Source organism: Macaca nemestrina, chromosome 16, assembly GCF_043159975.1.
Source record: "Macaca nemestrina isolate mMacNem1 chromosome 16, mMacNem.hap1, whole genome shotgun sequence".
NCBI lineage: Eukaryota > Metazoa > Chordata > Mammalia > Primates > Cercopithecidae > Macaca > Macaca nemestrina.
The window spans coordinates 14,986,412-14,998,444 of record NC_092140.1 but is presented as its reverse complement, the minus strand read 5'-3'; the positions used below and the strand labels follow the sequence as shown (position 1 = coordinate 14,998,444).

Below are 12,033 nucleotides of genomic sequence, written 5' to 3'. Positions count from 1 at the left end.
GCCAGGTGTGGTGGTGGGCACCTGTAGTCCCAGCTACTCGGGAGGCTGAGGCAGGAAAATCGCTTGAACCCAGGAGGCGGAGGTTGCAGTGAGCCAAGATCGTGCCACTGCACTCCAGCTTGGGCGACAGAGCAAGACTCCTTCTAAAAACAAAACAAAACAAACAAAAAACCGAAATAATTTTGCCCAGTAAACTCCTCCTAAGTCACGGAAATATCACTGGGGAGCAAAACTTGAAGGCTGAAATGGGAGCTACGGCCACCAGCCCAGCTTCCAAGGTACCTCTCTTGCCTCTTACCTCTTACCATGAGCATGACTTTGCATGAATAACAGTTTAGGGAGATGGATGCCCATGCTAAGGATGGCTTAGACTCTCCAGTGGTCACTGGGATAAGGGATTTAAATAAGATTAAAAGGAGGTGAAACTCACAGGGAAGGAAGCGCTTACTCCAGATCCCAATGGCATCCCAGCATGTAGCTGACAGTTAGAGGACAGGGGAGAAGGGAAGAACAGAACAAAACGAAGAAGATACGGACTTAGCCTTTACTAAAAACAGACAAACAGAAGTTCCTTTCAGGTATCTCTTACCTCTGAGCATGGGAGTGATGATCGTGGAAAGCAAACTTCCAGCATTAATGGCCAAGTAAAACATGGAAAAAAATCTGTTTCTTCGTTTCTCCTGCAATGAAAAGGAGAAAGCAAGATGACTTTGGCTATCAATCAACTGAGCAGAGGGAGCTGATGATCTCACTTTACTACTAACTTAGTTTCGGTTGGTATCTTACTTTCTAATGTACTTAAAAAGAATCCGACGGAGAACAGACTTTGTGCCAGTGGCCTCTGACTCCTGGATGTGTGTAGTTCATGCACGTGGGCTCTGGGGATGCCCCTGCTCTTACCTGGCCCTCTTCAAACTGATCTCCGCCAAATGCAGAAACACAGGGTTTGATTCCTCCAGTCCCAAGAGCTATCAGGGCCAGGCCGATCATGGACAGCGCCCTGGGAAAGACAGGGTGTTAGGGCCAACACGGCAGATCCTCACAAGCAGAGCCCTCTCTTTTCCCCAGGTTCCTTCAGCGGGCCCGGCACAGTGACACACATAGAGAGGAAGACAATCTCGTGAGAAGCCAGCTCACAGGAATGCAACGTGATAGCCAAATGCAAACTTGAACTCATGGGCCTTCAAGCTCCTGCCCCCATCTAATAATTTACCATCCAGAAAACATAACACAGTAGCTCGCAAGCTGAGGAAAGCCTTAGGTTTGGGGTTCTTTTGTAGCTTTATTGTTTCCAGTAAAAGAGTGGATAAATAAAAACTTATTGAACAAATATAAGCATTGTGTCTGGTACAGTCATAACAGACTCATAATAGTCATTAAGTAACATTGGAAAACATGATTTCATTGCAAAGCAGAGTATCAGGTTAGGTAGTATGATCTCAGTTTGTTTACAAGGTACAGAAAACTGGAAGGAAACAGACTAAAAGACTTATTGTCATGTCTAGATGGTGGGATTAAGGGTTATTTAATTTACTCTTGTATTTTCTAGGTTATTGCTAAGTATTTTAACTCCTGAATTGAAAAAAAAATTATAGCATTTATTGACCCTCACTTTGTAGTTTTATTAAACTTACAGGTAGGTACTACAGATTCCTGGTTTTATAGGCATGTATCCCATATCTTGTCGGTTACTAACGTTGCTTTTAAACACTTAAAAAATTTTATGAAACAGATAAAGTCAAAGAAAATATTGCACAGATAAAGAATTCTTTAAAAATCATGCTTCCTGAACCAATCTCCCTGAATTGGCTAGCCAAATCACCCCTTTAATCTTGTCTGCCTCTTAATACAACTTGCATTTAATGTTGTCAGTCTAAGCATTTTAAAAGACAACAAAAACACAGCCAACTGAATATTATTTACAATTTACTCTTGTGAGAATTTTAGGTGTGCTCCAATACGAACTCCATGAAATGAAAAATGAAAAGCTAAGATTTCTTGAGCACTGATCACTTGTCAGGCAGTGTTCTAGGTGCTTTACTTGGATTAACGCACGACAGTCCTACATGAAGTAGGCACTATTACAAACAAGGAAACTGAGGCACAGAGGTTAAGAAAGTTGCTCGAGCTCACACAACTAGGAAGAGGCACAGCCCGAATCTGGCTCCAAAGTCCATGTTCTTAGTTGATATTACAGATTAGAAAACTGAGGCGCAGAGAAGAGCACCTTCCCAAGGCCATAGAGCTGCTCTGTGGGAGGGCTCACAGCCACTCCCTCCACCGACACAGTTCCCTCTGGACAACAAGAATGTTGCATGAAGAGATTCAGTCTGGACAGCAGTCTGATCAACTGATAAGCCAGCAGTGCGGTGATTGCCGATACTAATTTGAGTTTCTATTCTAGTTTCCCAGCTCATTAGTTTACTCATAGATCAAGGAACTGAAGCACAAAAACAGGAAACAAAATAAATCTCTATAACTAGTCTACTAGGCCAGACTGCAGTGAAGCAAGATTAATCCAGCACATGAGCATTTGTCAATGACTCCTGCCACCCAGGGCCCAGCACAAAGGGCTGGAACAAGTATTTATGAAATGGGATTATTGAAAGATAGGCAGAAGTGTGGTACGAGACAGAAAACCAAAGGTCCTGGAGTCCTCAGGACACCTGGCAGTGTGAAGGATCAAGGTCTGTGGGACTTTACATCCCTCCAGGGTAGGTCAAGACCAACATGAATCCCCTGCCCACTGACTGTACCTCCTGTGGGATATGGCGGCCCATGACAGCGAAGCCTCAGAGGGAGCACTGCCTCCAGACAACCATGAGGGTGGTGACATCCTGAAGACCCAGCTCAATCCATTTGGCAGCCTTCACCGTGCTGCCAAAGAGGGAGGAAAAACCTCCTTATGCTCACAGTGAAGTTCAAGGAAAAAGATGAAGACTTAAGGCATCGAATGAGCACGCGGTGGGAGGGTGATGGGGGCAGCAGAGAGCATCAACTCACACGTGCACAGGAAGGCTGTCAGGAGTGCCATCGTGGTTGTGGTCTGTGAGGTCATTAATGGAGCTTACTGAGATGACTGCTTGTCCAATTGTGTAGACGATGGAGAGCGACACAATGGTCCTGTGTTTCCAAAGGTTAAGAGAATCCAAGTTAATTGCACAATAGCCATCCACTTCTGACTCCACCACAAAATACCTCCTCCTTGAAAGCTTTCAAGAGCCCAATCCTGAATACACGTATTTCTCAAACTTGAGTAACACTGTTAACTCTCAGGAAGGCACATGAGCAAAAAGAATAGAACAAAGTTTTGGGCTAGGCATGGTGGCTCATGCCTGTAATCCCAGCACTTGGGAGGCCAAAGCAGGAGGACCGCTTGAGCTCAGGAGTTCGACACCAGCCTGGGCAACATAGCAAGACCCCATCTCAACAAAAATAAAAAATTAGCCAGGTGTGGTGGTGCATGCCTGTGGTCCCAGCTGCTCGGGAGGCTGAGGTGGGAGGATCACTTGAGTCCACGAGGTCGAGGCTACAGTGAGCCATGACTGCGCCACTGCACTCCAGCCTGGGTGACAGAGCGAGACCCTGTCTCTTAAAAAAAAAAAAAAATTAACAAAATTTTGGCCAGAGGGCCAGGAGAGGGGAAAGATCCACTTTATCTTTCAAGTATTTGAAAAACTCTGTTTTATTTTACCTATGGAATTCATATTTATATTTTTAAACAGTAAGAATTACTTATCTTCTGATTGGTAATGATATTTGACCAGGAAGTAGACCTTTGGTAATTTTTGCAGAATTCTTTGGAGGTAGTGATTATTCTTTCTTCTGCCCATGCTACAGTTTGGATGTCTGTCTCTGCAAACCTCAAGCTGCAATGTGATCCCAGTGTTGGAAGCGGGGCCTGGAGGGAGGTGTTTGGGACACCGGGGCAGATCCCTCATGAATGGCTTGGTGCTGTCCTCATGGTCATGAGTGAGTTCCTGCAAGAGCTGGTTGTTGAAAAGAGCCTGACACTTCTCTCCTCTTTCTCTCTTGCTTCCCCTCTGGCCATGTGATCTCTGCACTTGCCAGCTCTCCTTTATCTTCCTCCATTAATGGAAGCAGCCTGAGGCTTTCACCAGATGCTTGGTCTTCCAGCCAGCAGAACTGTCAACCAAATATACCTTTTTCCTTTATAAATTCCCCAGCCTTGGGTATTCCTTTATAGCAATACAAGTGGACTAAGACAGCCCATGACATTCCTTTGTCCTGGAAAAGCCTCTACTTCCTTCTTAAGTTCTGCGAAAACTTTCCTGACAACATGCCACTGAGTGTGCTCGTGGAGCCTTTCCTGGAGGGCTGGGTGACTTCTCTCCTTAGTGACCTCACATCACCTGACCTCAGCAACATTAGCCCCTCAGCAGCCAGGGAGTATTTCAGAGAGTTTCTTCGTTTCCCCAGACCTTAACTCCATGCCTCACAAATCGCTAATAAACAGTATCCCTGCTACTATGTCAAGATGAGACAAAGATGTTACATTTGTTTGGATTAGGGAAAAACAAAAACCTATAGATGCTGCTTGCAGTCACTGAATGTCAGGCACTGTGTTAGGCTCTAGGGACAGGATACTGAGCAGAAACAGAGCTGTAAACGCTCTCCTAAGGGTTTGCTTTTGTTTTTAATTTGTTTTTGAGACAGGGTCTTGTTCTGTCATCCAGGCTGGAATGCAGTGATGTGATCACAGCTCACTGCAGCCTTGACCTCCGGGACTCAAGTGGATCCTCCCACCTCAGCCTCCCAAATAGCTGGGGCCACAGGTGTACGCCACTGTGCCTGGCTAATTTCTTTATTTTTGGTAGAGATGGGGTCTCACCGTGTTGCCCAGGCTGGTCTCAAACTCCTGCCTCAGCCTCTCAAAGTGCTGGGATTACAGGTGTGCACCATACCACACCCACCTCCCCTAAGAGTTTATGTTCTTTGATTCATCATTCCCAGATTCCACCATTCCCAGCTACAAAACCTACATTTACTTTTTGGCTTGTTTGTGAACAAGAAATTTCCAGCCACTCACTTGAACTTTCCAAGCCACGAGTCAGCGATAAGAGCTCCAAGAATTGGCGTCAGGTAGCACAGAGCCACAAACGTATGGTAGATGGCGGTGGACATGTTATCATCCCAGCTGAAGAAATTTGTGAAGTACAGAATCAGGATTCCTTTTGCAGAGGGCAGGTGGAAGAGGAGAGGGGGAAGCAAAGTTAGGACTGTTACGGCCACTCCCACTCTTCCCCAAAGGGTGAGAAGTAGCCAATACAGTTACCTCGCATTCCATAGTAGGAAAATCTTTCGCAAAACTCATTGGCCACAATGAAGAAGATGCTCAGGGGATAACCAAAGCAACCCTGACAAGAAAGAAATAAGCACAGGGTTGAAATACACCACTCACTTGTCCATAGCCACAAAGGAGCACCAGTGGCATGAAAGGCAGTCAATGCAGATTCAGTAACTTACCAGTGACTGTCTAGAGCAGGAAACTAGAATTCAATCATTTTATTCCCTACACTAATCTTTCCACATAGAGACAGCAGTGAAATAAAGCATCCAGTGGCATTGTTAGTCTGAGGAGGATTATCCACAGCATTTCCTCGGGAGAGGACATCTCACATGGAAATCCAGGATCACACCCTCACTGGTTCTAGATGTACACTACAGATCTGTTAGGTGAATGAATCCTTAGGGGTAAAACAGATGATAAAATTTACAAGATGAAGATATGTAGAGAAGAAAAAAGGGTACTCACCTGTGATTTCGACATTCCTAAAAGAAAAACAGAATCCCAATATTAAAGTCAAGCCATTACAGTACTTTTTGCTGTGTCTAAACTCAAAGCCTCTGACTTTTTAGGGTGGTCAGAGGGGCCATTCACCAAACAGCTCCAGCCCTCCCTGGGATCCTGGCCCCAGACTCGTGCTTCTTATCTGAAGTGGGGCCTGGCATCTGTATTTTCTTTTAAGAAGCTCCTCAGGCAGTTCTCCTGGGCCGTCAAAATTGAGAAGCAGCGGCTCAGAGAATCAGGCCTAAACCATTTCCTGCTGAAACACTTCAAAGGCTGCCCATCGGGATACAATCCACACATTCTAGCATGTTCTTCGATATCTCCCAAGTGTTTTGGTGGGGATTAAATTTCTGTAATATAAAATGCTTCTGAGTGCCTGACACACTGTGCACATTCAGCCGCCACCTCCTATGGCCTGGGCCCTGCCTGCCTGCCAGGCTTGCCCCATGATTTAAGTCTTGCCACCGATATTCCCTTCCCAAATCATCTCTGATGTGCCTACATCACTGTACTGTCATGATGGGCAGTTTATATTTTTGCTTCCTTTCTGGACCAGGTTCTGCAAGTGGAAGAATCATGTGCCATTCATCACACCAACATCCCCACTTCCAATGTCCTATACAATACCTACCACTGGTAGGGGGTTATGTCAGGAGAACGAATGAGAAGAGCAGGAAGAAACAGCCAGAGAATACAAGGGAGCCGGCGCATGTCAAGCCCAGTGGACTCTCCCATCTGCACCCTAGGATCACCTCATCCCTACCCCGTCAGCACCTGCTCTTCCGTCTCCCCGGAATTATGGCAAGAGCTGAGCTGTGCCCTTGTCTCTAGTCTTTACACCTCCTCACTTGGCTCCTACACAAACACATTGCCCTGTGTTCGTCCGTGTCTATCACACACTACGCTGTTTCCCACGGGGCGTCCATCCCCTTCCCCCTCACTCACCCTGATTTCCTTATATTAGGGTTCTTTGTCACCAGGGCTCCCTGAACATGCTCCAATTCTATTAGAAATCTAGGAATCGGTGACCCCATAGCAGTGGGTCTCACACTGGAGTGAGCCTCAGAATCACCAGAGAGCTTGCAAGAACAGATAGCTGGGCCCCACTCCCAGGGTTGATTCTGTAGGCCTGAGATAGACACTTGAGCTTGCATTTCTAACAAGCTCCCAGGTGTGGGCGTTGCCACTGGTCCAGGCAGTGTGCTTTGGGAATCACTACACTGGAAAATTAATCTTTAGACTGTTCTTTTCCCAGGGTTTGTTCTTGGCAGCTTTGTCAAAAATGAGTTGGCTATAAATTTATGCATTTATTCCTGGGTTCTCTTTTCTGTTCCACTGGTCTGTGTGTCTGTTTCTATGCCAGTACCATGCTGATTTGGTTCCTACAGCTTTGTAGCATATTTTGACATCAGGTGGTACCTCCAGCCCTATTCTTTTTGCTCAGGATGACTTTGGCTTTTCGAGGCTTTTTGTGGTTGATATGAATTTTAGGATTTTTTTTTTCTATTTCTATGAAGTTGTCATTGGCTCTTGTCATTTGCAGCAATACAGATGAAACTGGAGGACATCAGGTTAAGTGAAATAAGCCAGGCACAGAAAGATAGATATTACATATTCTCACTCACATGTAGGAGCTAAAAAATTGATCTCATGGAGGCAGTGAGTAGAATGGTGGTTACCAGAGGATGGGAAGGGTAGGGGAAGGTGGGAGGATGAAGCAAGGTTAGTGAATGCAAAAACACAGTTCTGTAGAAGGAATAAGAGCTGGCGTTTGGTAGCACAACACGGTGACTACAGTTAACAAAAATTTATTGTATATTTCAAAATACAGCCTAGGCATGGTAGCTCACACATGTAATCCCAGCACTTCGGGAGGTCGAGGTGGGTGGATCACCTGAGGTCAGGAGTTCGAGACCAACCTGGCCAACATGGCGAAACCCTGTCTCTACTAAAAATACACAAATTAGCTGGTCGCGGTGGCGCACAACCATAATCCCAGTTACTTGGGAAGTTGAGGCAGAAGGATTGCTAGAACCTGGGAGGTGGAGGTTACAATAAGCCAAGATCGCACCACTGCACTCCAGCCTAGGCCACAGAGTGAGGCTTTATCAAAACAAACAAACACAAACAAACAAAAAAAACCCAAAAAACAAAAAACAAACAGAATAGATAGCAGGTCTGGAATGTTCTCAACACAAAGTAATGATCAAGGTTTGAGGTGATGGATGTTCCAAATATCCAGATTTGATCACTACACATTGTATGCCTCTATCAAAAATCATATGTGTCCCATAAATATATATAATTATTATGTATCCATAACAAATTTTTAAATCCTTAAAGCCCTACGGCAGCCCATGTGTTGCAAACTACAGCAGAGCTGCCCACATGAAAAGCAATTCAACCGGAAGTCAATGTCTGCCACTGGGGCTGGTATTTGAGAAGACTGACCTCTCTCTGCACCTGAGATTTGCATCTCTAACAAGAGTCAAGATGAAGTCAACGCTGCTGGTCTAGGGACTACACTTGGAGGACCACATGCAGGCTGTGATGTCCTGCTGCCTGATGGCTCTACATCAGAAAGTTTTATCACTTCCCTGGCTCCAAACGCTGGGAAGACCACGCCAGCTATCCAGAGCAGAAATCGAATACAGGAGCCATACAGCCCGCTCCTCCATCTCCCACACCACTTCCCTCTGGGGCCCTTCCTTGTAGATTTACTGCCTTATATTTTCATTATGTGCAAGTTCAAAGCCCTATCCCACAATAAACAAAGCCACAACCCCGGCAGAGGAAACTCCCTTCCTGACCCTGACCACGGGGCCCTCCAGGCTTCACCACCCCTTCCCGGGCAGGCGCCTTCCCTCCTGGTCCCGTCAGCCTGTGCTGGGGTTATTTCCACTCCTGCAGCTCAGGGTGGCCCCAGGGGCCTCCTACCAGATGGTCTTGCATTTTTACCCACTTAAGAGCATTTTAGGTCCGGACGTGGTACCTCACACCTCCATCCGAGGTGGGTGGATCATTTGAGGTCAGGAGTTGGAGACCAGCCTGGCCAACATGGTGAAACCCTGTCTCTACTAAAAATACAAAAATTAGCCGGCCGTGGTGGTGCAGGCCAGCTACTCAGGAGGCTGATGCAGGAGAATCGCTTAAGCTCGGGAGGCGGAGGTTGCAGGGAGCTGAGATAAAGCCACTGCACTCCAGCCTGGACAACAGAGCGAGACTCCATCTCAAAAAAGAAAAAAAGGGAAGAAGGAAAGAAAAAATAATAAAGAACATTTTAGATGCTATTTTAGTCCTTGTCCTAAGCAGGAAATACACTGTACTGGTTTCACAGGACCTCAGTTCCCAACTCTTCCTGCCTGTTAGAGTTCTGGACAGAGATTCCTCCACACGAATAACCTGGTTTCCTCGCGAGCGAGACCTGTCGTGGGATGGGGCTGCTTCCAGAGCAATACACCAAGAACGAGGGCCATGGAGTCAGCCTTGCCGCCGAGTCTCACGCCGGCCTCCGTCTCACGCCAGCCTCCATCTCATGCCGGCCTCCGTCTCATGCCAGCTGCATGGTGCGTGAGCCCATCTGTTTTGGGCCTGTCCGACAATCAAATGAGGACGGCCTTGGCCCCGTGGGGTTGCTGGAAGAGTCCTGCAAACCCCACAACGCTCAGTGCACCGTTACGGGGGAGACGCGCCTGCCTCAGAGTCCTCAGCGCGCCCCTGCGCCGCTTCCCGCAGAGCGGAAATTCAGTGTTTGTGGGACACGTTTCCTAAGGCCCGTTTATCAGTCACAGAGCACAGCGCTCAGATCCAGCTCTGCACCGCGGGTTCCACAAGCCCTTCCAGGAGGATCCTTCTTCTTCAGCCCCGAGCCTGACCTGCAAGGAGCTCATCCATGTCCCAGGTCTCAACCTGGCTCCCATCGGGTTTGGCCAACAGGGAGCCCTGGGAAGATCAGAGGGAGGGAAGAAACGCTGGGGTATTTGTTTTTCTGGTGCCCTCCCTGCAAGGTCACCTCAGACCATCACCTCTAGTGACAGTCACGGCTTCTCTGACGTCAGCCCTTCCCACACAACTCTTTCCTTCCAGGTTTCAGTAGCGGTTCCTTCCCCTCATCTTGCAGGCCCAGAGGGCAACAGGGAGGCTGCTGCAGACCCAGGTGCCACGCTACCATGTGTGGTGTCTGTCCACCGCAGCATCTTTCTGTGACCAAGCCCTCCTGTGCCGAGCGTGGCCTATGTGTCCTGGGAGGTCCGTGGTGAGGCAGTGCACCCGCTGTGGACTTGGGCCATCTTTCACACCAGGCAGGAAAGCACCAGTCTCCAGTGAATAGGAAGGGCTGGTCGGGCAAGCTTGCATTTTGCAAGCTTGGTGCAAACCAGCCTGAGAGTGCAAAGCGTCATTGCTGCAGTGCTGTGCGTTCTTGAGGACATGGCAATACCACATTACGCTTCGCCTACTTAGACTTTGGGTAATATGGCCTGACCATTGCCTCCCAAGGTCAACGAGAGGGGTGAAGTCACACAAAGGTCCGTGTTATCCTTGGCCCTCTTCAGGGAAGCAGGAGCGAGCTCTGAAAACCCAAATCACCCAAATCCAGCAGGGAGAGCCCGGGCTTCATCACAAACCTTCCTTTCCTGTGTTCCCCGGATTTTTATTTGCAGGGAAAGATTTCATCTTTCCAGAGTCGTCTGTTTGCCTTTGCTAAATATTTTGTACCTGTTATTTGCTTAATAATAGTGGTAAAGTTTTTCTCCACTTCAAACATACTACGGTTACAGAAAAGAGGCCATTGAGAAAGCTTAGGTCTTAACATCATTATACACAGAACTTAATTACTGGAAAGGAAATCCCTGCAAGTGTAAATCTGAGACTCAGTACCCAGACATCACTGAGAAGGCATTTTGTTTTCTGAAAGTGTATAATCCGAGAACTGCTTTTATTATTACAGGGCAGAGGTTGCTAACTTCTTTGATAGAATCCAGAGCTGTCTACTGGGTGTAACACTGCAGTCAGCATTTCTTATCTTAATATACCTGTGTCAACAGGATTGCTATCTTAGCTCAAGTGTAGAAGCGGTGTTTACATCGAGACTTCAGACTGAACTCAAGTATCAACTCTCACAAGATTCTGTTTACTTCGGTGCAATCGTGTTTACGTTGGTTCCCTGCTAGTAAACCTCAGAGGCATATTTGAGTAGCCCAATGTTTCTAGTATCACTCTGGGGTCCCTTGTGTTGAACTATGATCAGAGCCAAACCCAGCTTAGAATCTGGACTTCGCATAGGACTGTTCGTTAACACCCAACACATTGCAATCGCTGAATCAATGCGGGCTCTTCTTGCTATTCTAGGCCCAGCAGTGGTTTTGCTTTCTTTTGGCTAAAGAATTTGATGAAATAAATGTATATTATATATTTATATGATTATTGACTTGGGGGTTGGTGGGGGACAGGGAACACAGAAGAAAAAATAGATTCCCTTCTTCCCCACAACTCAGTGAAATCTCCCATCCATGTGAATATTTCCTACTGTTTATATAAAGCATGCTCCATATTTTGAACCATTTCGGGATGGAAACTCTAACTTTGATGTTTTATTACCTAGAAATTAATAACTACCTCAGCAACTGGAAGGCTGCCGAGAGTACACCTCTAGGAGCTAGACTTCGGAAGTTGGAAGGAATGAGGCATTTTGCTGAGATCAAAGACAGAAGGCCTCACTTTCAGGCAGAGAGATAACTGTTTTCTATCATGACCAAGAGTGAAACTGAAGGAATACTGTAAGCTTCACACACTGCTTTGAGGACGTGTTTCTGAAATTTCAAGGTGTGGTGGTCAGAATCGTGCTCCCCTAGAGATGTCCATATCGTAATCTCTGGGATTCAGGGATATGTTCCCTTCCATGGCAAAAGGGTCTTGCAGACGTGATTAAGTTGGGGGCTTGAGATGAATAGTTTACCTTAGATTATCCAGGCAGACCCAATATAATCACAATTGCCCTAAAAAGAGTCAGAAAAGGTCAAAAGCAGGGGAGTGACTGCAAGTGTTGGGGGAGGGGTCCCCAAGCCAGGGAATGTGGCAGCCTGGAGAAGTTGGAAAAGGCAAGGAGGGTTCCCCCCAAGAGACTTTTGATTTTAGCCCAGTAAAATTCATTTTGGACTTCTGACTTCCAGAACTACAAGAAGACACCTGTGTGAAGCCACTAAGCTTGTGGTTTTTTGTTA

General features: G+C 46.7%; 1 protein-coding gene across 1 annotated transcript in view; it reads right to left on the bottom strand.

Annotated features, from left to right (window-relative positions):
• The window catches only part of LOC105477704 (solute carrier family 15 member 1), a 69,267-nt gene that overhangs the window by 33,764 nt on the left and 23,470 nt on the right, over positions 1–12,033 (bottom strand). Inside the window, exons 2-7 of the mRNA XM_011734359.2 lie at positions 5,777–5,793; positions 5,297–5,378; positions 5,051–5,192; positions 3,004–3,123; positions 901–1,000; positions 590–680 (exon numbers count right to left, since the gene is read on the bottom strand). Of these exons, the coding sequence (XP_011732661.2) occupies positions 590–680; positions 901–1,000; positions 3,004–3,123; positions 5,051–5,192; positions 5,297–5,378; positions 5,777–5,793 (552 nt within the window). The remainder of the gene's footprint in view (positions 1–589; positions 681–900; positions 1,001–3,003; positions 3,124–5,050; positions 5,193–5,296; positions 5,379–5,776; positions 5,794–12,033) is intronic.